The 24,464-nt window shown below is 42.8% G+C and overlaps 2 protein-coding genes across 3 annotated transcripts; both read right to left on the bottom strand.

The window, feature by feature from the left end:
- Positions 1–4,547: 4,547 nt before the first annotated feature.
- LOC139549102 (potassium channel subfamily K member 6-like) lies at positions 4,548–14,692 on the bottom strand. Its single transcript, XM_071359228.1, has 3 exons — positions 13,775–14,692; positions 7,470–7,865; positions 4,548–5,701 (listed from the first exon to the last, which is right to left on the bottom strand). The coding sequence occupies exons 1-3, from the start codon at positions 14,088–14,090 to the stop codon at positions 5,469–5,471; spliced, it is 945 nt and encodes a 314-aa protein (XP_071215329.1). The 5' UTR covers positions 14,091–14,692; the 3' UTR covers positions 4,548–5,468.
- Positions 14,693–15,841: 1,149 nt separating this feature from the next.
- Positions 15,842–23,086, bottom strand: LOC139549101 (uncharacterized). 2 transcript variants are annotated; one of them, XM_071359226.1, is made up of 6 exons: positions 22,521–23,086; positions 19,431–21,887; positions 18,122–18,273; positions 17,832–17,956; positions 17,257–17,371; positions 15,842–16,918 (listed from the first exon to the last, which is right to left on the bottom strand). In XM_071359226.1, the coding sequence occupies exons 2-6, from the start codon at positions 21,631–21,633 to the stop codon at positions 16,793–16,795; spliced, it is 2,721 nt and encodes a 906-aa protein (XP_071215327.1). In that variant the 5' UTR covers positions 21,634–21,887; positions 22,521–23,086; the 3' UTR covers positions 15,842–16,792. The 2 variants fall into 2 exon arrangements, with proteins under 2 accessions (XP_071215327.1, XP_071215328.1); XM_071359227.1 differs by having other exon boundaries at positions 22,847–23,086.
- Between the last annotated feature and the right edge of the window lie 1,378 nt (positions 23,087–24,464).

Here is a 24,464-nt window from a genome sequence, read left to right as displayed (position 1 = left end):
GCTAAATAGCTACTTTACATGATGATATTGTCTTTGGTATTATTGTGTGTAGCCAGCCCATAGAGCAAGCATTTTCATTGTGAACTTTGTAGTCGACTTGAGCTGCAACAGATTTCCACAGCGATGTTCCATATTGCTACCAACCTTATTATAATGCCATAATGAAACATTTGTTCACAATTTTTAAAAATCACATATGTGTTATTTAACACTGTAAATTAAAGGAATTAGTGGTTTTGGGTGAACTTTTTCTTTAATGTATATGGTATATGGGTACAAGCTTCCTCATAGCCTGCCGGCCAGTGATTGGGCTGTGTTAGCACGTGGTCTTGTGTGACGGAAAATGTATACTGAACAAAAACAAACGCAACATGCAACAATTTCAAAGCTTTTACTAAGTTACAGTTTATATAAGGAAATCAGTCAATTTAAATCAATTCATTAGGCCCTAATCTATGGATTCCACATGACTGAGAATACAGATATGCATATGTTGGTCAGAGATACCCAGTGGTGGGAAAAGTACCCAATTGTCATACTTGAGTAAAAGTATAGATACCTTAATAGAAAGTTACTCAAGTGAAAATGAAAGTCAGACAGTAAAATATATCTCTAGTAAAAGTCTAAAAGTATTTGGTTTTAAACATACTTAAGTATCAAAAGTAAAAGTATAAATCATTTGAAATTCCTTATATTAAGCAAAGCAGAGCGCACCATTTTCTTGTTTTTAAAATGTATGGACATTATTTACAAAATATGCATTTGTGTTTAGTGAGTCCACCAGGCCAGAGGCAGTACGGATGACCATGTGTTTAACCATTTTCCTGTCCTGCTAAGCATTCAAAATGTAACGAGTACTTTTGGTTGTCAGGGAAAATGTATGGAGTAAAAAGTATAGTATTTTCTTTAGGAATGTAGTGAAGTAAAAGTAGTCAAAAATATATAAATAGTAAAGTACAGTTACCCAAACTTCACATTTTAGTGTCCTTTTATTGTCCCCATCACAAGGTGCACCTGTGTAATGATCATGCTGTTTAATCAGCCTCTTGTTATGCCACACCTGTCAGGTTGATGGATTATTTTGGCAAAGGAGACATGCTCACTAACATGTATGGCCGTTGCTGCTTTGTGTGATGTATTGTTGTCTCTACCTTTTTGCTGTTGTCTGTGCCCAACAATGTTCGTATTATGTTTGTGCTGTATCATGTTGTGCTGCTACCGTGTTGTCATGATGTGTTGCTACCATGCTGTGTTGTCATGTTTCTGCCATGCTGTTGTTGCCTTTGGTCTCTTTTTATGTAGTGTTGTGGTGTTTCTCTTGTCGTGATGTGTGTTTTGACCTACATTTTTAATTCCTGCCCCCGTCCCCGCAGGAGGCCTTTTTGCCTCTTGGTAGGCGGTCATTGTAAATAAGAATTTGTTCTTAACTGACTTGCCTAGTTAAATAAAGGTTAAATATTTTAAAAGCAAACAAATTTGTTCACAAAATTTGAGAGAAATACACTTTTTGTGCATATGGAACATTTCTGGGATCTTTTATTTCAGCTCATGAAACATGGGACCAACACGTTACATGTTACGTTTATATTTTTGTTCAGTGTAGTAGTCAGAATGGATCACTGTTTTATTAAATATCTCCATTTGTAGCGAACTTTAAAATAATTCACTGTGGGGATCGAAGTTGATATTTTTTTTGCCAAAAAGTACAAAAATGTGGTTTGGCCATTCTGGCAATCTTAATTTAATGTAGGCTTTTGGCACACTAGCAGTAACCGGCCAGCAGAGTTTGTGACACTGGTTGATTAGTAAAACATTTTCATCAATAGTGTAATAACTTAAACCAATCACTTATTTTATATTTTTTACCCATTTTTCTCCCCAATTTCGTGGTATCCAATTGGTACTTAGTCTTGTCTCATCGCTGCAACTATCGTACAGACTCGGGAGAGGCGAAGGTCGAGAGCCGTACATCCTCCCAAACACGACCTAACCAAGCCGCACTGCTTCTTGACACAATGCCCACTTAACCCGGAAGCCAGCCGCACAAATGTGTGGCTGGCGACAGTGTTAGCATGCACTGCGCCCGGCCCGCCACAGAAGTCGCTAGTGCGTGATGCTGGCCAAACCCTCCCCTAACCCGGACGACGCTGGGCCAATTGTGCGCCGCCCCATGGGTCTCCCGGTCGACTTCGACAGAGCCTGGACTCGAACCCAGAATCTCTAGTGGCACAGCTAGTGCGTTAGACTACTGCGCCACTCGGGATGCCCAAAATCACTTAAAAAAAATAAACCTGCTCCAGAGCGGTCAGCACCTCAGACTGGGGCAAAGGTTCACCTTCCAACAGGACAATGACCCTAAGCACACAGCCAAGACAACGCAGGAGTGGCTTCGGGACAAGTGGGAGTGGAGTGGCTTCGGGACAGCCTTATTTTAGAATAAGGCTGTAACGTAAGAAAATGTGGGAGTAGTCAAGGGGTCTGAAAACTTTCCGAATGCACTGTATGTAAAATAGAGCCATGAAGGCAACTTTGTATTAAAATGTTTCTTGTACTGGTTGAGCTGAAAGGTAAGACTTCCATATGTGAGGCTCATATGAGGACTGTAAAGCAGATCATTGAAAGTAGTGGGGGGAAAATACTGATTTTGGCCTTGGACCGATGGGTTAAGGGTGATTGAGAGGAGTGAGTGTCTAACATGAGTCTGGTCCCATCTCCATCTCTGTAAAGCCTGGTCAATCCTGGGATAAGGAGTGAAACTGCTGTTTAATATTTTTGCGATAATTACAATTTGTCTAATCGCAAAAATATTAAACAGCAGTTTCACTCCTTATCCCAGGATTGACCAGGCTTTACAGAGATGGAGATGGGACCAGACTCATGTTAGACACTCACTCCTCTCAATCACCCTTAACCCATCGGTCCAAGGCCAAAATCAGTATTTTCCCCCCACTACTTTCAATGATCTGCTTTACAGTCCTCATATGAGCCTCACATATGGAAGTCTTACCTTTCAGCTCAACCAGTACAAGAAACATTTTAATACAAAGTTGCCTTCATGGCTCTATTTTACATACAGTGCATTCGGAAAGTTTTCAGACCCCTTGACTACTCCCACATTTTCTTACGTTACAGCCTTATTCTAAAATAAGGCTGTCCCGAAGCCACTCCACTCCCACTTGTCCCGAAGCCACTCCTGCGTTGTCTTGGCTGTGTGCTTAGGGTCATTGTCCTGTTGGAAGGTGAACCTTTGCCCCAGTCTGAGGTGCTGACCGCTCTGGAGCAGGTTTTCATCAAGGATCTCTGTACTCTGCTCTGTGCCTCTTTCCCTCGTTCATGACTAGTCTCCCAGTCCCTGCCGCTGAAAAACATCCCCACAGCATGCTGCCACCACCATGCTTCACCGTAGGGATGGTACCAGGTTTCCTCCAGACATGACGCTTGGCATTCAGGCCAAAGAGCTCAATCAGATAAGAGCATCTTTTTTACTCATGGTCTGAGAGTCCTTTAGGTGCCTTTTGGCAAACTCCAAGCGGGCTGTCATGTGCCTTTTTCTGTGCAGTGGCTTTTATCTGGCCACTACCATGAAGGCCTGATTGGTGGAGTGCTGCAGAGATGGTTGTCCTTCTGGAAGGTTCTCCCATCGCCATCAAGGAAGTCTGGAGCTCTGTCAGAGTGACCATTGGGTTCTTGGTCACCTCCCTGACCAAGGCCCTTCTCACCCAATTGCTCAGTTTGGCCGGGCAGCCAGCACTAGGAAGAGTCTTGGTGGTTTCAAACTTCTTCCATTTTAGAATGATGGAGGCCACTGTGTTCTTGGGGACCTTCAATGCTGCAGACATTTTTTGGTACCCTTCCCCAGATCTGTACCGACACAAGCCTGTCTCAGAGCTCTACGGACAATTCCTTCAATCTCATGGCTTGGTTTTTGCTTTGACATGCACTGTCAACTGTGGGACCTTATATAGACAGGTGTGTGCCTTTCCAAATCATGTCCAATCAATTGAATTCACCACAGGTGGACTCCAATCAAGTTGTAGAAACATCAAGGGTGATCAATGGAAACAGGATGCACCTGGGCGAAATAAGGTATGTTTTTTTATTTGAATAAATTTGCACAAATTTCTAAACCTGTTTTCGCTTTGTCATTAAGGGGTATTGTGTGTAGATTCATGAGGAAAAGGGAAGGAGTCTGAATACTTTCCGAATGCCCTGTATGTTCAGGTCATGTGTAGATATTACAGATAACAGTCCCAAACTAATTAAAATGCCACGATCTTCCCATTTGTGTCTGCTGGGAAACATGAGTTTGGGCCCTCCAACATTAGTCCACAGGTTTAATGAACTGGACAATTACATTCCCTTAGTAATATCAAAAAAGGATTCAGGAATGTGGTGTGTTGTCCACTATTACTGAAGCATGACACTTGATATGCATGAACAAACAAGAGTGAATTTAGTTTAGTAATTGTGTTATTACATTGGTTAAAATTATTACATTCATAAAAAGTGACCCACTTCATTTTGTAATAATTATTACATTATGCACAAACTTTTAGCAATTTATTATCAGCATTTATAACAAATGCAGAAGTTATTACATTAGCAACCATTACATTATTGGCAGATATTACATTGTCAATGTACGTAGTAGCAAATGACAAACTTCATACATGCGATTCCTGAACAATCTGTCACACTGACACTTCCTAACATTGAACAAATGACAACTACACATCAGAACACAGATACTTGGTTTTTATTTTCAATCCTTTTGTTCCTTAAATTTGTTATCCTTCAGATGATATCCTTATCTTTTTTTTAAAACACATGACCATGTCACACCACATGCAAAAACAAAGCCGGGAAGGCCCACGCTAGTCCTGGGAATGTGCTCCATCATATGACTCAAGACAGTCTCAAGCAATGGCTTTTTCATAGTTACTAGGGAGGGGCAACAAACTCCTTCAAAAGATGGCCACTATAACGAGTTTGTTTAGTTTTGAAATATCAGATATTTCTGTATGACCTTCCTTGATCAACCCTGACCTAAAACCACAAAAGGGTACATGAAAATACATCCACAAGAAAATGTCAGTATATGATACTTAAATATTTTTTGGTCTGAAACAAAAAAAGTGATAAATAATCAGAATCAGTCCCGACCAGAAGTGTTCTCTGCAGGTTATGGAATAACAACCTCCTCCCACCTTGACGCACAACCCTCGCCAAGTGTCAACTGGGTACACTGGTGCATCTGTAGAGTTCTTGTTTCTCTTTGGTTTAGTTGAGCTGTCGTAGCAGGAAGGTCTGACCTGACCCATGAGTTGCCTCACAGTGGTAAAGATGGTCTTTGGTGCCTATATAGTGTCAGGTTTTAAACTCCTCCCTGTGTTGCTGTAAAACAGTGACTGTTGTTTAGCTGTTTGACCTGACTGATGTAAAGGAGAACGGGCCAGTGGAGTGAGTCCTTATCGGATGATGGTGTTATAGGAGGTCTGGGAGGCCGGATCCAGGGGCTTGGCCGAGGCCTCCGCCTCATGCTGGTCCTCATGGCCGGCCTCGATGATGGGCTCCCTGTCCTCCTCTATATCCTCGTCACAGTGGGGGAGCTGGAAGAAAGAAGTCAGGCCATGCAGGTCGGCCATCCGGTGGAAGGCACGCAGGACCAGGTACATCATCATCAGCCCTACAAACAGGTACACTGCAGAGGACAGAGAGTACAACATCAGCAAGTAGACGCTGTGGGAAGAAGCATTATACATGGACACAGTCACTTGTCTCACAAAGCGCAAACTCACCACACTGGTGTGCTCGAGGTGTATTCCTGCTGGACAAGAAGACCAGCTATTCAACAGGCTTCCTCACGATACAGTTATGCTTATATGCCATATCATGGTTCATTTGTTTCAACAGTTGTTTCAGTGCAGCTCAGTAAGCAGAGTAGACTTACACCTCCCTTGTGACTTAAATTCTGTCATGCCATGTTGTGGGTATATTTTTTGACAGGAAAAGTATATTCCGATATGAGCAAAACAACCTAATTTCCCAGTAGTTTAAACTTTAATGAGAATTACACCCAACATTTTTGCAATTGTCTGAGAATGGTGCTGAACCATATGACATTTTTTTTTTTTAAAGGGTAAAGTGTGATGAACAAGCTTTAAATAAAAGTAAAAATCCAGGTCATGTGACATGATCAACCAAAACAGGCCCTAAAACAAGGTATTTAGACAATGCCACAGAGTACAACAAATACCACTAGGCTCTAAACAGTGAGGTTATTTTGAGAGGATAAAAAGGGTAATTCCAGTAATTAAATTATACCATAACTCTGACAAATGTCATGTGACAATATGAAATCCCTCCAAGTACAAGTTTGGTAGATGGTGTGGTATCCTTGACTCCCTACTGCAACATGCCCTTGAGATGAGAGCAATTTCACCAGACATTACACTCTTCCCAAAACAAGAAGCCAAATTCAAATTCACCCATCCAGTATACCAACCAAATCACAGACATTGTGAGATACATGGAGGGGGCAGTGGAGCGACACTTTAGTTTCCTCCTGAAAACCACAAGGATGCCTCCTCAGACTTATACAAATGTACAGTACAAATATACTCAAAGCGATAAACCGTACTGCATATTTGCAGTATCAGAATTACATGTCTAGGGTCAATACAGGGATAAGGAATGCATCCATTTTCTTTCATCGGTTGAACCATGTTAAATCGGGAGACTCATGCAGTCTCTGCATTCTGACTAATATCTTCTGACATTTGGCCCACAAATGTTGTCTCAGGACATTGAGCACAATGAAGAGCAGAGGTGTCCTGTCATCTTCAAATTACGAGTATTGCAAACATATCTTACATGAGCACATTTAAAAACTCAAACAAAACAGCATTTACTAGTTCTTAAAATTGCTTCCTTGGACGTTATAGATCCTTCTGACCAGAGTGCACTACTTGAGAGGAGGAGGAGCACTCAGGAAGCGCCAGTTCTCACAACCGAGGTGTGAAAGTTCCTGCGGTTTCACAGAGACACAACACCATATTCCACCAGAGGGCCTAGCGATCTCAGTGCTGGACAAGATGTCACATTCTGGCTTCTCTAATGTGAGGTGGTGTTGGGGCCGAGCGTCACCCACTTCACTCAAGTGTCTGCACACGGTCAAAATTGTCAAGTCCACTTATTCCTATGCACATCCCTCTGTTTAAAACATTGATGCAAACTCCACCATATCGTGCAGTCACTGTTCATACTTATTTCCTGGTTTTCTATTCAAAAAAGGGGAAAAACAATTCTAACTCGAAATCATGAACACCAATATTTAAGTTGAATGGGTAATGACTATCACGGAATTTATATGACATTAGTCTGAGCTGTGTCATGAGCCATGTCAGGGTGCCTTGCTCTGTTATCAAACACACTCAGACTAGTAACACACAGACTAGTTCATGACTCACCCATCACAGAGATCTTATACAGCGACCTGAAATTCTGTCCGGGCTTCTCGCCAGGCACGTAGTCGCCCAGGCCGATGGTACACAGCGTGATGAAGCAGAAGTATATGGCGTCCAGGAAGGACCAGGTGTCCTCGATGTAGCTGAACACCACAGCAGGTACCACAAAGAAGCCCAGCACCACCACCAGCAGCAGGATGGCGAAGTGGACGGCAGTGGCGGCGAGAGGGTCCAGGCCGATCTTCTGGCGGAACATGCTGATGGGTCCGTAGGTCACCAGGTGCATGAGCCTCTGGACGCAGGCGGTGAGCACCAGCATGGTGAAGGGCACTCCCAGCAGGGCGTAGAAGATGGAGAAGGCTTTGCCCTTGTCCGACAGGGGCGTAGTGTGCCCATATCCTGGGGAGGGTGGAGAGAAAAAGAGTGAGACAGAGCGCAAGTTTATAGAGCTAAGAAATTATTAGGATCCCATACAAGCAAACACAGTACAATAGCAGAGAGGTAAGTGATCTCACTATCTAGAAAATTAAAGCTATGATGGGAACAAGTCGGTTATCATTGAACAAAATTAAAGTCAAAACAATCCACTGTAGCTAGGCCACTCAGGAACATTCAATGTTATCTTGGTAAGCAACTCCAGTGTATATTTTGACTTGTGTTTTAGATTATCGTCCTGCTGAAAGGTGACTGAACCAGGTTTTCCTCTAAGATTTTGCATGTGCTTAGCTATTCTGTTTCTTTTATAAAAAATTTAAAAACTCCCTCGTTCTTGCAGATGACAAGCATACCCATAACATGATGCAGCCACCACCATGTTTGAATGTATGAATAGGAGTATAAGTGATGTGTTGTGTTGGATTTGCCCAAAACATAACGCTTTGTATTCAGGGCAAAAAGTTCATTACTTTGCCACATCTTTTGCAGTATTACTTTAGTGCCTTACTGCAAACAGGATGCATGTTTTACAATATTTTTATTCTGTAAAGGCGTCCTTCTTTCACTCTTAATTAGGTTAGTATTGTAGAGTAACTACAATGTTGTTGACCTATCCTCAGTTATCTCCTATTACAGTCATTAAACTGTTATAAAAACACCATTGGCCTCATGGTGAAATCCCTGAGCGGTTTCCTTCCTCTCCGGCAACTGAGTTAGGTAGGGTGCCCTTATCTTTGTAGTGACTGGGTGTATTGATACACCATCCAAAGTGTGATTCATAACTTTTTTACCCATCTACCATTAGGTGTCCTTATTAGTTCTCCTGGCATCCGCCAAACCCAGATTTGTCCGTCAGACTGCCAGATTGTGAAGAGTTATTCATCACACACAGAGAATGCATTTCCACTGCTCCAAAATCCAATGGCGGCGAGCTTTACACCACTGCAGCCCAGGCTTGATATTGCGCATCATGATCTTAGGCTTGCGTGCGGGTGCTCGGCCATGGAAACCCATTACATGAAGCTCCCGACCAACAGTTCTTGTGGTGATGTTGCTTCCAGAGGCAGTTTGGAACTCAGCAGTGAGTGTTGCAACCAAGGACAGACAGTGCATTCGGAAAGTATTCAGACCCCTTTACTTTTTCCACATTTTTGTTACATTACAATAACCCTAATCACACAGCAAAGACAACGCAGGAGTGGCTTCGGGACAAGTTTCTGAATGTCCTGGAGTGGCACAGACCGAGCCCGGACTTGAACCCAATCTAACATATCTGGAAAGATCTGAATATAGCTTTGCAGCGACGCTCCCCATCCAACGTCGTGGACTTCAGGAAACCCCTATCCACATCGACAGCAGTGGAGAAGGTTTTAAGTTCCTCGGTGTACACATCACTGACAAACTGAAATGGTCCACGCACACAGACAGTGTGGTGAAGAATGCGCAACACTGCCTCTTCAACCTCAGGAGGCTGAAAAATGTTGGCTTGTCACTGAAAACCCTCACTAACTTTTACAGGTGCACAATTGAGAGCATCCTGTCGGGCTGTATCACCGCCTGGTACGGCAACTGCACCTCCCACAACCGCAGGGCTCTCCAGAGAGTGGTGCGGTCTGCACATCGCATCACTGGGGGCAAACTACCTGCCCTCCAGGACACCTACAACACCCGATGTCACAGGAAGGCCAAAAAGATCATCAAGGACAATAACCACCCAAGCCACTACCTGTTCACCCCGCTTCAATCCAGAAGGCGAGCTCAGTACAGGTGCATCAAAACTGGGACAGAGAGAGATTGAAAAACAGCTTCTATCTCAAGGTGCTAAATGACTTAAATGTAAATGTAAGGCCATCAGATTGTTAAACAGCCACCACTAACACAGAGGCGGCTGCCTACCTACAGACTTGATATCATTAGCCACTTTAATAAATGGAACACAAGTCACTTTAATAATGCCACTTTAAGAATGTTTACATATCTCACATTACTCATCTCATATGTATATCCTGTATCCTTCACTACCTATTCTTTGCTATCTATTGCATCTTAGCCGCCCTGTCACTGCTCATCCATATATTTTATACTTATTTATTCTCATCCCATTCCTTTACTAGATTGTGTGTATTAGGTTTTGTTGTGGAATTGTTAGATATTACCTGTTAGATACTGCTGCACTGTCGGATCTAGAAGGATAAGCATTGCTACACTCGCAATAACATCTGCTAACCATGTGTATGTGACCAATAAAATTTGATTTGATCTGACCTGACAGCGCTTGAGGGGGATCTGCAGAGAAGAATGGGAGAAACTCCCCAAATACAAGTGTGCCAAGCTTGTAGCGTCATGACTCTAGGCTGTAATTGCTGCCAAAGGTGCTTCAACAAAGTACTGAGTAAAGGGTCTGAATACTTATGTAAATGTGACATTTAATTTTATATACATTTGAAAAAAAATCGACACCTGTTTTTGCTCTGTCATTATGGGGTATTGTGTGTGGATTGATGACGGGGAAAAAAACAATTTAATCAATTTTATAATATGGTAGTAACGTAACCTAACAAAATGTGGAAAAAGTCAAGGGGTCTGAATACTTTCCGAATGCACTATATGTCAGACGGATGGAGAAATCAGACAGGATAAAGTACACAAAAATATATTCATGAATATGTTCATAGATGGGTCAGATTATAACCATAAAGGCTAGATAGGGTACACACACTTCAAGACTCATGGTGAGATTACATTTCATAGATTGACTTCTTACAAAGTGGCACAACAGTTTACAGATTCAACACATCAACTACTGTTTATTTAGGATGTTGAAAGTAAAATATTAAAGATGACACTGTGCAATTTAGCCAGACAGGTTTAGAATAATTCCTCATCTATTTTGATGGGCAAACAAAGTTAGCTGGTTGTCTTTGTAGGGAGGGAGTGAGACGATCAAATGACAGTGTCGCGAGTCAAGCACAATGTTCCATACAACTATTGTTTTCTTGCCTGACAGACAAACTACAGAGTTTGCCAAATGTTAGCTGGAGCAGTTTCCAAATGAATTGCATTGGTAGAAACAGGACAAAACAAGCAACTTGTTAGCTGGCTATGTATAGCTTTACCTTGCGAACGTGACAAACCATGACCTAAATCCAACAGATTAACACAAATTACTATAATCTCCATTTCGGTAGCTAGTTAGCTGTATGTATGGATAGCTAGTAAAAGTGACAGCTGAGGTTGACGCTTCACAAGCGAAGCCCAAATTTACAGCCACACAACGTTCCTTGCCTGACAGACTAGCTAGCTACCTATAGCAAGCAGCTTGGGCCATATGAAATACATCTGTAAAAACAAGACAAAATAACCAGATAGTTAGCTGACTATATACAGCTAAACACTGCAACTATGAGACAGAGAGTAATCATTCCAGCTCCTCTGATGATGATCACTTGATTGGAACAGGTGAGCACATGACAGGATTTGCTAATCTGAGCGCTATGCCTCAAATTTCTCAGCATCCAACATATCTGCTGTTTTCTCATTTCTTTCAACATCACGGGTCCGAATCCGTATCACCAACCAACATAGATACAGGCTCTTATACAGTGAAAAGTTGTGGACGCATTGGCACCGTCATTTTGAGTAATTAAGTGATTTTTTTTCTGTTAAAAGGTCAAAATGACAGCATAACCTGTTTCTGGTTGATGACAACAGCCACGCAAATAAGACAACAGGTTGTTAGGAAGTTAATTCTGCGATATGGATGCAGATATTGTTGGAAAAACAAGGCCGTTCGCAGCCGCTATAGTATATATTTTTTTTTTAAAGGCAGTTGACGACCGCTATGGGTTCTAAAGGGTTAACCAACTAACCGAGGATTTAAACTTAGCCTTGCATAATCCCCTAGACGCAGTCACACCGTTAAAAACAAACTAAATTGTCACAAGAAACTAGCTCCCTGGGATACAGAAAATACGAGCCGTAAACCAAGTTTCCAAAAATTGGAAAGGAAATGGCGCTCCACCAAATTGGAAGTCTTCCAACTAGCTAGGAAAGTATCGTGCAATATCGAAAATCCCTCACTGCTGCTCGATCACCCTATTTTTGATACTGTTGAAAAGCTAACTAAAAAGCAGCATTCCTTCCCCAAGTGAGGATTGCCTTCACTTCAGCAGTGATGAATTCATGAACTTCTTAGAGGAAAACATCCTGATCATTAGAAAACAAATTAGACTCCTCTTTGTATTTGCGTATTTCTCCAAAACTCAGTTATCCCGAGTCTGCACAGAACAGCCAGGACCTCGGATCAATTTAATCCTGTGTCATTTTGACACATTCACAAAAATAGTCATGGCCTCTAAACCTTATTCCAACTAAACTACTGAAAGAGCTACTTCCTGTGCTTGGCCCTCCTATGTTGAACATAATAAACGGCTCCCTAGCCTCCAGATGTATACCAAGCTCACTAAAAGTGGAAGTAATAATGCCTCCCCTGAAAAAGCCAAACCTTTAACCCCAAAAATATATATTTTTTTAAATAAAGAAATCTGACTATCAAATCTCTCATTCCTCTAAAAATGTTTTGAAAAATCTGTTGCTCAGCAACTAACTGCCTTCCTGAAGACATAATTACTACGAAACCATCCAGTCTGGTTTTAGACACCATTATAGTTCTGAAACTGCTCTCGTGAAGGTGGTAAATTACCTTCTAATGGCATCAGACCATTAGAAGGCTCTGCGTCTGTCCTTGTGCACCTAGACTTTTATGCCGCTTTCAACACCATCGATCACCACATTATTTTGGAAAGATTTGAAACCCTAATTGGTCTACATGGACAGGTTCTTGCCTGGTTTAGATCTTATCTGTTGGAATGACATAAGTTTGTCTCTGGATGGTTTGTCCACTGGCAAATCAATGGTAAGTTTGTGTTCCTCAGGGTTCCGTTCTATGACCACTACTGTTTTCACCACACACACACACACACACACACACACACACACACACACACACACACACACACACACACACACACACACACACACACACACACACACACAGAGTATATCAAGCATTAGGCACACCTTCCTAATATTGAGTTGCACCCCACCCTCCTTGCCCTCAGAACAGCCTCAATCTGTCAGGAATGGACTCTACAAGGTGTCAAAAGTGTTTCACAGGGATGCTGGCCCATGTTGACTCCAATGCTTCCCACAGTTGTGTCAAATTGGCTGGATATCCTTAGGGTGGTGGACCATTCCATTCTTGATACACAGGAAACATTTTTGCAGTTTTTAATGATATCTGAGTGAGTCTAATTTAGAAAATCAATGGGGGACCTCGCCAGGTAATTCAACCATGATAACAATATTAGATAGCTGGCCGCTAAACTAAGTTAGGAATCTAAAAAATGTTAGCTGACATGGGCTAATTGACTGACTATCAGTGATTGACATAAAAAGTGTAAAACTCCTGATTTCGAAATTGCACCATGTCAGTCTACTAATCTAGATTGCAACGGTAAATTGAGACCCTGACTTAGTCAGTGGAAATGGATCTGAGGGCTTTCAAAAGGCGGACCACCAGTTGCCCATCCCTGCTTTAACGACTTTGAAACACTGATACTGGGGCAGTTACCTGAAAAATCACATGGCCCATTGATGCTGGCATGTTTTGGTCACTGAATACAAAAAAATGCCCAGCTACAACTGTAATTTGTAACCAATCAGTGTTTCCTTGAGTACCTTGCAATATTAACAATTAAGTTGTTTAGAAATGTCTACATGGATTTGTCTTACACGGACCAGCCGAAACAAAACGAAAACGATGTAGGCCTAACAAAGACAAGTGACGTTAACGTTATAGGCTATTTACTTACCGACTGTCGTTACTAAAGTGTTGGCGAAGAACAAAGAGGAAGCCAAGTCCCAATTAGAACTCGCAGAAGAATTCGGAAGGATAGAAACCCCATACTTATTGGCTTGTAAAACTCTCTCCAAAAAGTTTTCAAGTGATGTTGCATTGACGCAACTTTGGTTGAGAAACTCTTCCTTCAGGACTTGTATGTCTCTTTTTAGTTTGTCCTCCACCGGCCGTTCGATGGTGGAGAAAACGAACGCTCCAAACAACAGATAAGCAACATAGAACAGTATAAAACCTGTAAGCAGTATCCAAGATTTGTACCACGAAGACATTTCTCTGCTTTCAATGTCATCCGCCAAACTGTGACTTTGTAGCCTACTTCCCTGCCTCCGTCCGCTCAAGTTGTACGTGTCGGCAGTCCTCCAACCCACTGTTACAATTTTGACAAGGATGTGTTCAAACGCCTAGAACTCTGCAAATAAACATGTTGAGAATACACTGCACCCTACTGTTCCTCATGATAACAGCATGTCCTTAGTCTTTTACGTTCTATTTCTATCTGCAATAATGTGAACGTTTCAATCACCTGAATTTAAGCCCCAGATAATAGTCCAAGAGCTGTTAGGAAACAGTTAGGTGAGCTACAACACATTTCCTTTTCTGCCCCCTTCATTACCCTTTTCTCTGTGGTGTTTACAAGACTGGATAAGGAAAATATAGGGAAAAGGCTCAAACAATCCCTAGGTGAAACTATAGACTAAATGATCCAGTCAGTCTCAGATCTGGATCTGCAGACTAAAGTGAAGAGCTATGGGGTGGGCCAAAAAGGAACTAGAGTATACTGCCTCACTCTCCTAGTTTCATATGTCCATAATGGCTTCATATAGTTGTTATTGCAGACAGAGATTGCTTCGCCTTGAGCTTTTACGTAAAACTAATACATGTGATTAGGGGAGCCATCGTATCACATGCTGCAGCTGAAGAAAATAGCAACACCAGGATATGTTTTTCTTCTTGCCAACCATGCACTGAACTATACCAGGGCAATGTGCACAGTGCGCATTAGGCAAACAAACTGTTGACTTTATTTGATAGCTTGACAAAAGGTCATCTAAGGCCACTTGCATATTTTCACTTAAACACAGTCAATGCCACAATATCTGGTGAAAATAGATCCTCTGACTCAGCAACTTCCTATTAACCAATTCAGCACTACTGACAGCCCCAGATTACCGCATTTGGGGCCCCGGGGCACCTACTTAAAAACAAAAACAGCTAACTTCCTGCATTTCAACACATTTTGCCATGGTGCAGAGAACAAAATAGCAGTTTTATAATGCTATTTTACATTTTATCATGAGGCTGAGAGGTAATTTTGCAGTTTTAAAGCTAATTTCCTGTTTTTCTACATTTTGTGCCATGGGAAAGAGAAGAATGTGCTGTTTTACAGCTTATCTCATGCTATTCTTCACATTTTGCCTTGAAGCTGAGAGAAAATTGTGCAGTTTTTAAAGCAAATTTCCTGGAGGTCATGGGGCCCAGGTCACCTGTCCTGCTGACTGATCGGTAATCCGGCCGTGGCCACAGACCAAAATCTTCTACATGACCTCCTTTTGGGCCCTTTACCTGTCATCATCATACATGGGAGACGTTACAAATTTGCCATTCTGGTAGGGGGCATTCTTGGCCACAAGGTTAGAGTGGGTAATGAACTGAGAATAGCATTGCTCTGTCAGTTTTCCTCATTAGCAGTCTTATGTAATGACTTGAAGGCTTTGCACAGTCTTGCCAGTGGTTACAGCTGATTGTGTGCTAATTCAAAGTATGTCACTTGTAAGTGTTGATTTGCCAGTGTGGTTGCCTTTTGACCCATGAAAATGTTTTGAAGCGCCGTAGGCCATTCTAATTGACTGACATGTGTAGCCTGTAGAGTATTATTTTCTCCCCTTTCTTTTGTTGTTTGCTGTTTTGGTTTATAGTGAGTATTGCATCAAACACCCAAATGAGATGACTGTTTAGGTACTTCAAAAACTATACAGTATATCATAACATTAGCAAAAGCTTTGAGGATGGAAAACAGCAATCAACGTATCATTTTATTACATGAATTAACAAGTTGACTATCTATTTTTATCAATTTGAACAACTCGGGAAATCTGTATTTTTCTTGAGGAATACATATTATGTACAAATGACAAACATTCACTACATTTTCTGTAGGCCTACTGAGTTGCCCTGGGTTACCCACAAACAACAATCAAGAGAGAAACAAATAGAATCTAAATATGACTTGACTGCTTTTTGTGATCTAAAACAAACGTGTACTGGTAAAATAACACATTTTCTCTTTGCCAGCACAAAACAACTGTATTCTGACAGCCAGAAACACCCCAATTTAAAGGTAATCATTTCAGAAAACATGGTCATTATTTACTATGGTAATAAGAAAAGGAGCTGTGATCCATGTGAGCTCCAATGTTTGCTAAACCTACAGTATATTCTGCTCCAGAGTTGTCACAGGCACGTTTGAGCCAGATCACGTGACGGGAGAGGATAGTGTGTGTTTGTTGTTTGTGTCCATGTCAGTGTGTGTGTGAGAAAGAGGGTGGGAGTGAACAAAGGGGGGGTAGGGGTATAGCCATCCACTTCTCCGGGCAAACACTAATTACTTTAACATTTCCTATAGTCCATAAGAATAAGATTTATAAGAATGTTAACATTTGCATGTATTTTAAAAATATCTGAGAGACAAAAATTACAATTAGTGCTTAATTTTATCAAATTTGTCACAGGTATGCATCGGTGATCTAACTCCAGCGAAGGTAAAGCAAAACAGGGCATTATTAAGGGTCACCATATAGTCAGGTGGTCCAGTCGGCCCAAGGAGAGCATCCTCTGAGTTCCCGAATCTTGTGAAATGTTTAGTTATTTCTCCCCATGGAGATGAAGACTGTGTCCCATTAGTGGTTTGGCATGGACAGGCATAGAAAAGGCTAAATGTGTTGTTGAAGGTCAGGGAAAGTGGACATTTTGGTTATTCCATGATGTTCTTGTTGACATACGATAAACGTCTCTTCCCACAGGCCTGTGCATGCTGACTGGAAGAGGAGAGGCCAAGAGAGGGACTGTAGTTGGCTGCTCGGTGCCCAGTCATATTTTCCTGCAGAGGTGAATAAATGATAACTCTTCTAAATTGACATAAACTTTACATCAATTTACATTAACTGTAGTCAGTTGTTATCTGAGTGCCAGTGCAGAGAACAGTCAAATGACTATGTCATACTATGATGCGTGACCCATTATGCATTCTATAATTACAGGCACTTCAGTTTGGTTTAACATGCTGTAGCATTTGTCATGGTGATAGAGCCTTATGTTAAAAAGCTATACTAACATAAGATAAGGCTGTATCATTTCAGCCTCATAATATGAAACAGAGTAGGCCTGTTATTACTTTTAACAGCCCATTACACTAGCACTACAGATGTAAATACTCACCGTGTTACACTGGCCCAAATGTAGCGACTGTAGAAGCCGTTCACGGGAAACAGCATTTGCCCTCTTATATTTCAAGCCAAACATTTTGTTCAAGTCATGGAACCCATCGAGTAAGCTACAAGACAAACACAGATACGTAAAGTCAATTAATGGCAGAAGTACGCACCACAGTTATGAATAACACCACAGCCTATTAAATAATTGTGAAACGGTGAATCTATCACTAAAGCAATACTGATTCAGTGCGTGAAATATTGCCTAATATGCAGCTTATCATGGGTTCAAACAGTAGGGTAATTGTTCGGTGGTGGTGACATTTCATGCAATCTCTAGCGCTATCTTGAGGGTCATAATTTCTTCCACTAGATGGCAATATATAACAACTATGTCAGAACGTTCCTTATCGTTCCAATTTCATGAATTATAAAACTGTCTAGATTATGCTTCTAACTGATTTAAAATCCGAGCTGAAAGGAAATTAAGTAGGATTTTCTGCTAATACAGGATCAAACTTCCAAATCAGTCCCTGAGCTGGATTTTAATAAAATATCATTATGGTTTCTTGACCCACTTACCCATGATCCTCTGCAGAGCTTTCATGATCCAAGACGCCTCTGAGGAGCTGGCTGAGTGTGGGAACAGCATCACGATCATACAGGGGAGTAGACAGTGACGGGAAGGCCTCCACAAACACTTTGTTCTGAAAGATGGAAATAATGAAAAATGGAGAACAAATGTGTATGTCTATCATTTCCAGTCAGTCCCATGGACCATGTCCTCCTGGAGATATAGGAATATGCAATAAATTGACTCCTTGTCTTTTGTAGTCACTTCTGAGGAAAGATGGAAAGATTTAAAGGCCTACCACATTTTGCGTGGCAGAGAATCTGCCCCTTGTCTCCTCCACAGCATTTGTGGGCCACCACTGTTCTCTTGTGTCTTGCCCTTCTCCCGCTGTATCCTTTGGGAAGGCTGTCCAGGCATCCTCTGATTGTTGGAATGAGCTGTCTGTCCAACCTGAGGTCCAATGGGTAGACTCATTGGTAATAGAATGGTTTTCAAGTGCAGCATGGAAACATTAAGAAGGCATCAGAAATGAATCATTAGACACTAGCTAGATTCTATTGGTTCTATATGATCTGTATTCCATGCACTGAGTCGACCTTAAAGTGCAGGGACCTGGTGTATGCTCCAAATAGACAGATATTTTGCATACTGTCCTCATTCAAATGGCCTGAATGGGCAACAAATAATGTTTGTTTTTTTGGTAGTTGACCTGTTTTTTTACCTTCTATAATCTGACAACTATTTTTGAAACTTTGATTTATACACTTGGTTAAAAGTCACTGCAAGTGCCATTGCTTTAACTGACATATTCATGACAACAACAATGATTAGACCTTTGTTATTACCATTAGACACTAATGATTGGGAGTTTTGTCTTTGCATGATGTTTGAGGTTACATGGGGATGGAACGTTGGGATGGATGGGCTGTCACCCTGCATGGTCTCTCCCAATCACGGAAGAGCTGCCTGCCTAGGTCTCTGTCTCTTTAAACATGGAACCCCATGTCCTGAGGCTAACACGCCTTACATCCCAAAGCAGACAGCACTAGCACTACCTTCACATGAGTTTGAGAGAGGAGGGCCCTCAAGAATCCAGGTCAGACCAGACTAACTGATTATTTATTTGATTTAACTCGACAAGTCAGTTAAGAACAAATTCTTATTTACAATGGCGGCCTACCCCAGCCAAACCCGGACGACGCTGGGCCAATTATGCGCCGCCCTATGTGTCTCCAAATCACGGCCGGTTGTGACACAGCCTGGAATCAAACCAGGGTCTGTAGTGACGCCTCTAGCACTGAGACGCAGTGCCTTAGACCGCTGCGCCACTCGGGCATTGGGAACAACGTGTCTACATGCCCTGGCTGCTGCATGGTGCAAACCACAACAAAGAGAGTTACCGCTACTGTTCACATCAGAGCTCTTGTCTTTGTGGTTTTCAAAAACCTTTTCATGTTTTGCTGTTACTGCTGCCTCTGTCACATTTGCATAATCTAACTGGAGGATGTGATAGTCATAAGAAGTTTCTGTTATGTGTGTGTAGTGTCTGGATGTCTTTAAAAAGAGCTCATGTCACATTTCTGAGGTGCCGTAGGCTGGGGACTTACCAACACTCTCACTTTTCCCAGAAGGCACTAGGGGTGATGCAGTGAAGCTGTCGTCCCAGGGCGGCTGCTCCTCTGCCTGCATGAAAAGCCCAAAGTCATCCTCCCCCTCTGGCCCCCCATCCAGGAACCCCCTGTTGGAGGCCACCTTGCTCTCGTCCGTGCCCCTCTTCCACTCCTGCTCCCCTGGGCTCCGTAGCAGAGGCACCAGAGCCCCACCTCCAGCGTCTGTCTGCCCCCCATTCGGAGAAGGGAGGCCTGTTGCCATGGCTCTTGAGAAGGCCGGATTAGGTGGCGAGTGTGTGACAGAGGTAGCAGGGCCAGCAAAAGCAGAGCCTTGTAAAAGGGAATTAAACTGCCTAGTCCCTGCCTTCCTCCACCCTACTACGGCCTCTTCAGTTAGGTTAGCCGGTAAATCTGAAAAATACCTCGCTTCCATCCTACATGTCTCCTCGGACTCATGTTCCTCTGTTGCCCAGTGAGGCCCTCGCTCAGTTCTCTGGGATATGATGTCTCCCCTTACTAGCGTGGCCTCATCATCTGTGCTCCTGACCTCAGGCAGTATCTCTCCATGCTCCCCACAGAGCTCCCTAATTTCTGGTACTGTTGACTGGATTCCCTCCTCCCCCTCTATCTCCTCTTCCTCACAGAGGCCATGTACAGATTCCTGTAAACCTTCTTTATCCACTGCCACAGGATCTTTTTCTTCTGGCTGACATTTCTCACAAAGCTTATTGTATTTATCTGATTTAGTTTCCTGATTTATCTGACCATAGCCAGTCTCATCGGTAGCAGTATAAATGCTGCCCTCTACTGGTCTGGGTGGTTGAGTGGAGCAGTCTTTGAGGCAGCTTCTCTCAGAGCAGCAGTGGCTCTCTGAGGTTTGAACATCGATCCACCTGTTGGGCAGCTCCCCCTCAGCTATCTCCCCGGTCCCCCTTAGCCTCTCTGAATCACACTCTGCGGACTTGATATGATCCACAAACCCAATCACAGCACCCACCATGCCATCAATGTCTTCCACATGTCTCATGATACCACTGGCCACATCGTTGCCTCCAGTATGGATGTCTTTATCCCATAGTTCGTCCTGGAAGTGCTCCTTGTTGAGAGAAGTTTCAGGATGCAGCCCCTCCTGTGTGTGTGCGCTGTCTGGCTTTCCCCGGTCCCCGACGTCACTGCTGCAGTTTTCTGGGTCAGCATTGTCTGGAGGCAGGCAGGAGTCACAGGGCTTTGACCGGGTGAGACCAGTGCCATCCTGCACTTTCCCCTCCTCCTTCTCCTTAATCCCCTCCACACCGCAGCTCGACTGATCCTGCTCACATACAGAGGCAGCTTCCCTCTGACCCCCACTACTCCCCTGCCCTCCTCTCCGCCCGTGACACTGGATGCAGGTCTTGGTCTGAGCGTGACTGCATTTGGGGCTTCTAGTACTCCCTCGGTCTTGTTTTCCACTCGGAGTGTCCTGACCAGCTTTGGGAAACTCCCCTTTGTCACTGCTTTCTTGGCTCCCTTCCAGGGTATGCTCGCCAGCATTCTCCCTGTTCCGGAGTGTTCTCCCCTGGATGGAAACCACAGGCTTGCAGGATGTTCTCCACCTCTGGGCTGACCTCGATTTGACCTGGTATGACCCCAAGGCCCCTTCCATATCCCGCACCCCCATTTTCCCCACCGTGGAGGAGTCCCTGACCCCTCCCACTTTATCCCTCAGCCAGCTGCCCACCAGCGTGGAGGGGGACTGAGGGACCAGACCTTGAGTGCAGGGCTTTGGGCTGCCTGTAGAGTAGAGGCACCTTCCACCCTCCGTCTTGAGGAACAGACAGCTTGTCTGAGTCTGACCACCTCCCTCAGAGGCCTTCAATGTGGCCACAGTCACCAGTGCCCCCAGGCCTGTCTGTCTGGGGTTGGAGGCATAGTTGGAGTCCAGCGGTAGCCCCAGACCATAACCCAGCCTGCCCCACTGTCCCACTGGGTAGACATCTGCAGGCCTGGGGCACGTTCCTTGGGACCTGGGGGGAGGTGCTGCCCTCCTGCGGTTCTTGGAGCACGCAGCCCAGGCCCGAAGGCCCTTTACTAAGGGCATGTCCCCAAGCTCCAAGTGTCTGGTGAAGGGAAGATTGCTTTTTTGGCACTTCTGCAGCACCTCCCTGGGGGAGCCAGACATCTCCAGGCATGGGTAGTTGTTGTTATTGTTCTGCTGGATCATTGTTGCAGCCGTCAGATGATTAAGATAGTATCAAAAAATAGTAGCTAATGTGCAATCTTCAAACTTCTATGTAGCTTAACAAGGAGGCTTCAACACATGAAGAATAGACACTCAAAGTAATGACGCGCTGTGTATTTCCGAGTAATATTCAGTGACAGTGCTGTCAACAGTGTTCTCCATCCAGATACGCAGCATCAGAGTATTTCTATCAACGGGTGTCAGGCATGTAAACCAATTCAGTCTACCTAAACAACCTAGAGGAGAAACAAACATTGATCAGATATATCATTGAAAACATGATACAATACCTCATTTCATTTTGGAAAGGATGTTACTGTACAAAGACTCTCATAATCAAATAAAGCTACAAATCAATATCTGCTAGAGCCCACAAGAGAGATTGAATGGCTGGCATTGTGTGAGAACCATGTATCGATCCTCTCGCACAATCTTAACTACCCACTTTGATTGGTGTTTTGGGGCTCAATCAAATGTTTATTTGTTCGTATTTTATGTGCTCATGTAAAATGTATAGTTATAGTGGACATTATCATGATATATTATTAAGTGGAGGTTCTTGACCAAACAAAAAATGTAATTCATATAGGCCATGGAAAATAGGGTATAGTAGGCTATATGGGCGATGCACGTATGATTAGCCCAGAAACAGTTGTAATAGACTATGCTGCGCAAACGGTCATTCCACATGCATAAATTGTTTCAAAGCCTACCAGTATGAATATTTAATAGGGAAGGTGCCTATTCAGACAATAAAATCATCATGAGGGTACCCAAAACAGTCACAATATTTTTCGATTTTAAAGGACGCTGTTAAATAGCAACCACAGTTCAATATTGTCATCATCGTCCTTGCTTGTTTCTCTTACCATTTCATACTCAGATTCTCCGAGCTAGACGTTGCCAGACATCTAATTGCGGTTGGATGTTGTCTGCTTGACGTTAACCTTCATTTCATAATTGTCGTATTTGACTCGCGTCTCTCTGTAGGATCATTTTATGCGTCTCCCACGAACACGACTCAATGAGCATCGACCGACGAGGGTTTATTTAGGCTACTATACATACATTTAAAGGTGGAAAAGGTCCCCTATACCTGCATCGAAGTCAAAAGGCTGTTTTAAAAATACAATCATATTTTTCTGTGAGTCTCTTTGCTCATCTTATTCGAGCCAGTCAGCAGACGCATCCTTACCGCAGTAGCCTACCGTGCGTGCACCCAGCAACCAGAATGTCGGCGGCAAGCTACTTGCATCCCACTCACACGTAGCCTACGCAGCATCGCATCATCACTGTAGCCCACTCTTGAGGTATGCCGCGTTCACGTTCTAGTCGGAACAAATGCAGTATCATGCATAACTACAACCAGTTAGAGCAAGTCGCAAACTCGGAAATGTTCGACCGTGTAGTTATTCACGTGCTGCGTTCAACCAGTTAGCAAGTCGAAATGTCCGAGTTTCCTTGTTACGACTAGCACTTGAACGCGGCATAAAATCGAGTAGACACAATAGCGACACGTGATGATGGTTACAATTCCAGCCTAGACTAGACTTGAATATAATTGTACATGAGCACATGATACTGCATTAGGATGTATGCCTATGCACTAATAACTAATGTAAGCCTTGGAAATAGTGTGATTGTGGAGCATGCATGTTATGGCACATAATATTCAGTGGTGTAAAGTACTTAAGTAAAAATACTTTCAACTATTACTTAAGTCGTTTTGGGGGGGGTATCTGTAGTTTAATATTTATATCTTTGACTACTTTTACTTCTACTTCACAACATTCCTAAAGAAAATAATGTACTTTTTACTCCATACATTTTCCCTGACACCCAAAAGTACTTGTTACATTTTGAATGCTTAGCAGGACAGAAAAAAATTCACACACTTATCAAGAGACCATCCCTGGTCTACCCTACTGCCTCTGATCTGGCGGACTCACAAAACACAAATGCTTCATTTGTAAATTATGTCTGAGTGTTTGAGTGTGCCCCTGGCTATCTGTAAATAAAATTAAAACAAGAAAAGTGTACTGTCTGGTTTGCTTAATATAAGCATTTTGAAATTATTTATACTTTTACTTTTGATACTAATGTATATTTTTGCAATTACATTTACTTTTGATACTTAAGTAAGTTTAAAACCAAATACTTAGACTTTTACTCAAGTAGTATTTTACTGGGTGACTTTTGCTTTTGCTTGAGTCATTTTCTACTAAGGTATCTTAACTTTTACTCAAGTATGACAATTGGGTACTTTTTCCACCACTGATGATATTCATTTAGGCCTAATATTACAACACAAAACAGGGATTTGAAAATTATGTTTTGGGATAAGTAGGCCACTGAATGTAAAAAACATTATGACAGACTAACCAGATGAATCCAGGTGAAAGCTATGATCCCTTATTGATGTCACTTGTTAAATCAACTTAAATCAGTGTAGCTGAAGGGCAGGAGACAGGTTAAAGAAGGATTTTTGAGACATGCATTGCGTATGTGTGCCGTTCAGAGGAGGAATGGGCAAGACAAAATATTTAAGTGCCTTTGATGTGGGGTATGGTAGTAGGTGCCAAGCGCACCGTTTTATGTCAAAAACTGCAGTGGTGCTGGGTTTTTCATGCTCAACAGTTTCCCATGTGTATCAAGAATGGTCTACCATCCAAAGGACATTCAGCCAACTTGACACAACTGTGGGAAACATTGGAGTCAACATGGGCCAGCATTCCTGTGGAACACTTTTAACACCTTAGACTCCATGCCCTGACGAATTGAGGCTGTTCTGAGGGCAAAAGTGGGGGTGCAAC

Source organism: Salvelinus alpinus, chromosome 22 (assembly GCF_045679555.1).
Source record: "Salvelinus alpinus chromosome 22, SLU_Salpinus.1, whole genome shotgun sequence".
NCBI lineage: Eukaryota > Metazoa > Chordata > Actinopteri > Salmoniformes > Salmonidae > Salvelinus > Salvelinus alpinus.
This window is presented reverse-complemented; position numbering and strand designations above follow the sequence as displayed.